The sequence below is a fragment of the Sinocyclocheilus grahami genome, unplaced genomic scaffold (genome assembly GCF_001515645.1).
Source record: "Sinocyclocheilus grahami isolate Dianchi unplaced genomic scaffold, SAMN03320097.WGS_v1.1 scaffold222.1, whole genome shotgun sequence".
Lineage (NCBI taxonomy): Eukaryota > Metazoa > Chordata > Actinopteri > Cypriniformes > Cyprinidae > Sinocyclocheilus > Sinocyclocheilus grahami.
Genome location: NW_015505401.1, coordinates 2,381,509 through 2,387,308, shown reverse-complemented (window position 1 = coordinate 2,387,308; position 5,800 = coordinate 2,381,509). Strand labels below are relative to the sequence as shown.

Below are 5,800 nucleotides of genomic sequence, written 5' to 3'. Positions count from 1 at the left end.
CTTGCTTTGTGACATGGTGCTCCATCATGCTGGAAAATGCATGGATCATCACCAAACTGCTCATGGATCGTTGGAAGAAGTCACCCTTGCAGGACGTTTTGATACCATTCTTCATTCATGGCAGTGTTTTTGGGCAGAATTATGAGAGAGCCCTCTCCCTTGGTTGAAAAGCAACCCCACACTCTCAGGATCTCAGGATGCTTCACTGTTGGCACAACACAGGACTCATGGTAGCGTTCACCTTTTCTTCTCCGAAAAATAAGATGTCCCAGAATTTCTGTCCTTGATGTTTTTCTTAGAGAGAAGTAGCTTTTTTGCTGCCCTTCTTGACACCACGCCGTTGTCCAAAAGTCTTGGCCTCACTGTGCGTGCAGATGCTCTCACACCAACCTGCTGCCATTCCTGAGCAAGCTCTGCACTGGTGTTGACACGATTCCGTAGCTGACTCCTCAGAGGAGACGGTCCTGGCTCTTGCTGGACACTCTGGGACATCCTAAAGACTTCTTCACTGCAGTCGACCCCCTCTCCCCCCTATCAGATAATCTGGTAAATGGTTCTTTCAGGTGCAATATTCTTTGTAGCAATTTCCTTGCATGTGAGGCCATTTTTGATGCAAAGCGATGATGGCTGCACGTGTTTCTTTGGAGGTAACCACTGCTAACAAGAACACAATGATTGGAAGCGTTTCTTCCCTCCTTTTATAGCAATCAGTCCGCTCTTAAAATCTATTTAGTATGATAGTGATTTCACCTGACTAGTACTCATTCACACTTTAAAATATGCTGCTGAAATGATTAGTCAATTAATGTTAGTTGGTCATTTTTGTGTCAGGATCAAAAAACAGTGAAATGTAGTTTTTTGTCAAAAGTAATTTTTTTGGCCAATGAAGCTTTTATCAATTATTAAAAATGCATCTGATCACTCTACATAATAATCTAGAAACAATGTGAATGAACACCACAACAGCTTAAGCAGCAAACTTTGCAAAATATATATATATATACACACACACACACACACACGTGTATATGTATATAGGGTAAATTTTACTAACAGCTTGCGCCAGCGTAAACCGTGTTTTGCCGTTATAGTACTGTCAGGATTTACTAAAGACGCACAGTGAAGAATTAGCATTGAAAAGGCCTGACATAACATGCATATGCAATATCCTTTCAGACGCAAAATTTATGGGAGGAGAGTATTCAAATGAATCACGCAATGCATTTTACTAATGTTTGCGCTCGTCAAATTACTGGTATTTGCGCCATTATTTAACACCCCAAAAAAGCATGTTTTAAACTATTTTGCGCTTGAAATGGCTGCAATTTGTTGCTAGGAGGAGGCACCGCAGAGTTGAGAGAGCGCGTGGTAGAAGGGAGAGGATTTTTTTCCACACATATTAATTTATTTTGAATGCCTGTTTATCTGTAATGAGACAGCACATTATCAGACCAAATTGTTTGCCAAGCCATGTTATTTTTAATTTGCTTCAGGAAATAAAAAAACGACTTAGAACCCTCAACTAGGTTTTGCAACTTCTAGCATTTTCTGGGCTCTGGTTCTTTTCAACGTACTATGGCTTCTTTATTTCTTTATTATTTACTTGCAACTGCTCTAATTTGCTCTGCGCTTGGTATATTGCGTTGGTCGTTATGTAAATGAGATATTGCGTATGTGTTCTTTAATTTGTGCGTTGCTAGTAAATCACCCGCAGAAATTTCTCCTCCCATCGGCACTCTTTTGGAATTGCGCTCACGCTAATTTGCCCCGTTTAGTAAAACTGGCCCATAGTATATATATATATATATATATATGTGTGTATGAAGAGTTCAGATGCAAAAGCCTCTAAGTGCCATCTGAAATTTTCATCTAAAATGATAATTTTTGTCAGGCTCCTATATTTCTGTTCATTTATTTCACATCAATGGCATAGAAAAGGACCTATTCATTGCCATTAAAGTAAAATTACTGAACCTAAACATAGGAGCATATATAAACATATAAACATATATATAATATTTTATGTACATTGCAATACTTAGCCAACTTTTACCCGGGTATCAACTGAGGCTTTACACATGATATTATGTATACTTTTTTTTAATCTATAAATTAGACTTGTCTAAAAAAATATTTTGTAATATATATTTAGGCTCTTTCCCATATCACACACTTTTAACATGGTAAACATGAATATACATGCATAAATAAACTATAAACAGATAAAAGATTTAACAAATAAACGAACTACAGTCCAAAGTGAATGTATTAATGAAATGGTAATAACACAGTTATAATCAATGCATAAAAATGTTTGCACAGCCACTAATTAATGAAAAGGTATTGATCAGATATGTTTTAAATATGGTTTTAGCCGAAAATAAGCTGAAGTTCCACTGGGTTAAAATGACCCGCGAATTGTAAGAGTAGGATTTGAATAAATTATGAGTGAATTATTAAATACCACCATTATTTTTTTAGAGTGAGAGTGATGAGAATGAGATTTTTCAACAGTTATGAGAGTTATGATTTTTATACAGTGGGCTACAGAGATCTGTTATGTGTGCCTAATTGTCATGAAAATCCTAATGGAAAAAATATCATTGGTCTTAAAAGAGGCTTCATTTTCATTACACGCTACATAAATTCTTATTTGTTTCGTATAATTTTGAGATGAAATTTGTCCCAGATAATTCTTGGCAGCTTTCATGAGATTCACCTCATTAGCTCACATACGAAGCAAACAGGATACAAGTTCCCAACAGAAGATTAAAACAAAAATGCAGAGTGAGGGAGAATATTTCTAATCAGCACAAGACTAAGTTAAAAAAACAAAATGGGCACAAACTGTTTCTTTTTAATCATGACTTGTTATGAAGCAGTCAGACAAAAAGGAAAGATGAGTTGGTAGAGCTTTGCAAGCTAATTAGCGTAAAAGCATTATGTTGACTAGAATGTCAATTAGGGAAGATGGTTATTGACATAGCAATTCCACAGGAACATAACGCTAATAGCATGTGAAGCGTGGTGTGCTGTATATAAGGTTGTTAATGAGCGTGCAAGTGGGTTTGGGCATAAACTATCCAGAGACATGATTAACTGGCACTACTGAGTCTGACTCAGCCTCTCCATAGAGTATCTGTGGATTCAATTAGCATAAATCAACTTAAGCCTTGGGTTTTATCCCGAGGTAACAAAAACTATTCAGTTGACAAATCTTACACTAATTCTTTCAACAATAATGAAACCTCTACTTGTGAATAATGAGCAATGATGACTAATGAAAAGTATGGTTGGTGGCAGCTATAGAAATGGTCTGGTCTTGACAATGGCACTAATGATAGTACATTTCCCAGACCCACCTGCAGGGGGCCAGGGCTGAGGTTTATATGGACAGAGGGCTCAGAGATGTGCGACTCAGTGTGAATCTTGCACAGACGCTCTCGCAGCTCAGCGTTCTGTGTTACAGCCTGCAAAAGCAACCAGCAGATACTCACATGGCTTCCACATAGAGATCCTAACTATCAGACATACCGTGAACAATGAAAAGAAAACAGGTCATTATTTATTTACCCTCATCTATTTCAAAGGCATATATAGTGACTACAACTAAGCAAAGACAATAACTCTTAGGTGCCATTCATGCAGAACATGTTTTTCAATTCAATCGCGCTACTTTTCCATTGTTTTTCTATGTAAATGTGCTAGACAGACGTCTTTGACCTCTGCATTTGCGTCTTTTGCAGCGTTTTTTGCACGACACTGTGTTCTAAAATTGTGGTGCTCAAGATTTTTAAAAACGCGTTTTGAGACTTTACGTTCTTCCCCCATTCCACTGCCCATGTCTATGTGTGAATGGCCCCGTATTTGAAATAAATCGGAAATACATTCTCAAATCTTGCACTTATTCAAATGTGCAGTGTGAAGATATGTTGCAACAGTTTTGATGATTAAATGGTTTTCATTCTTTAGTTTTTCATAATTGATAACTGCCAAGTTTGAATTAGGGGTGTCAATTATATCGGTACTGACAATAACTGTGATAGTTAAAAAACGAAATACTAATATCCTGTCAATATTATACATACGATAATATTGTAAATAATTCAGCACCAGTAATGATTTGGCTGACACTCCAATATAGTAGCTTATCATAGAACTGAAAAAGAAGTCGAGGCAGTGTGTAGCTACTACTACTGCACAAAATCACGTTAGATGACAGGCAAAAGTGAACATGGGCCAAACAAATGGAAAATTTATATTGATACACTGTAATAAAATTATATGATCAACAAGTTATGGCAACATGTTTTTGCATTACTTTAATTTAACCAATCTCAACTTTATTTGTTATACAAGATTCAACCCGTATTTTTTAGTCTGTTTAATATATTTTAAGTTGAAATTACTTGTACAGCCATTTTGATTATACTTAATTAACTGAATTAGCAACTGAAATTAAGTTTTAGTAGGTAGAACTTTTTTACAGTGTATTGCGATAATATAGTGATTTTTTATTATTATTGTGAACATTGTGAATTCTTTTGGCCACAATAAATGCGTAGTGTAAATCTGATAACGTGACAGCCCTAATTTGAATACGCAAAAGTGAATCTGAGATTTAAAGGGGTCATATGATGCTATTTCAAGTTTTCCTTTCTCTTTGGAGTGTTACAAGCTGATTGTGCATAGATAAGATCCCTGAAGTTGCAAAGACTAAAGTCTCAAAACCAAAGAGATATTCTTTATAAAAGTTAAGACTGGTCCACGCCCTCCTAAAATGCCTCATTCAAACACGCCCCCACATGTCTACGTCATGATGTGGTAGGGCTGGACAATAATTCAATATCAATATGTATCGCGATATAATTTTTTTCAATAACGGTGATATGATTTTTAAACACATTTCCAATATTTCGATATACATTACCAGTTTCCCATACGTTTTTTTATTTGTGCCGTTTGACTTCGTTGAATAAACATGAGCACTGCACGTTTCAAAATCATAACACGGCGCGGGTGTTTTATATGAATGTATCTCTGAAGGGAATTGACTGTCTTCAGAAAAGTTTCGATGGCATTTTCATTTGATCTGATAAAGAAGCATTCATGAGCGGAGCTGCTTTGATTACAGCCATTACTGGAGAAACCGCTAGTTTTATCACTCTAAACGTGCCTCCTGCTGGCAGAGAATGAGTTTTAATTTTAAATAAGCCCGTCTCCAGCAACATTTCCAGTTTTTGTTGTTGTTCAATTTTTTTGTTTTCTGCAGCGACTCGGAGCACTTTTCATACCCTTTTTTTCTGGCTGAAGCATATTTGTTTCAATATATAAGAATAATCAGCCAACACTACCAGTCAAAAGATTTTTTATGTTTTTTATTTTTAAAGAATTATCTTCTGCTCACCAAGGCTGCATTTATTTGATCCAAAGTACAGCAAAAACAGTAAAATGTTGAAATATTTTTACTATTTAAAATTGCTTTCTATTTGAATAGATTTTAAAATGTAATTTATTCCTGTGATCATACATAGGTAAAATTTCAGCATCATTACTCCAGTCTTCAGTGTCACATGATCCTTCAGAAATCATTCTAATATGCTGATTTACTGATTATCAATATTTAAAACAGTTGAGTACATTTTTTTTCGGGATTCTTTGATGAATAGAAAGATCCAAAGATCAGCATTTATCTGAAATATAAAGCTTTTGTAACATTATACACTATTCCATTCAGTAGAATTTTTATTATTTTTTTGGGAAAGAAATTATAGAAATTAATACTTTTATTTAGCAAGGA

General features: G+C 35.5%; 1 protein-coding gene across 2 annotated transcripts in view; it reads right to left on the bottom strand.

Moving 5' to 3' along the window:
• LOC107596655 (oxysterol-binding protein-related protein 3-like) overlaps positions 1 to 5,800 on the bottom strand; it is a 97,100-nt gene that overhangs the window by 22,940 nt on the left and 68,360 nt on the right. The window contains exon 12 of one of the 2 annotated variants that reach the window (XM_016287437.1): positions 3,363 to 3,470. The exons of the other annotated variant lie outside the window; for it this stretch is intronic. Within the exon in view, the coding sequence (XP_016142923.1) occupies positions 3,363 to 3,470 (108 nt within the window). The remainder of the gene's footprint in view (positions 1 to 3,362; positions 3,471 to 5,800) is intronic. 2 annotated transcript variants of the gene reach the window in all.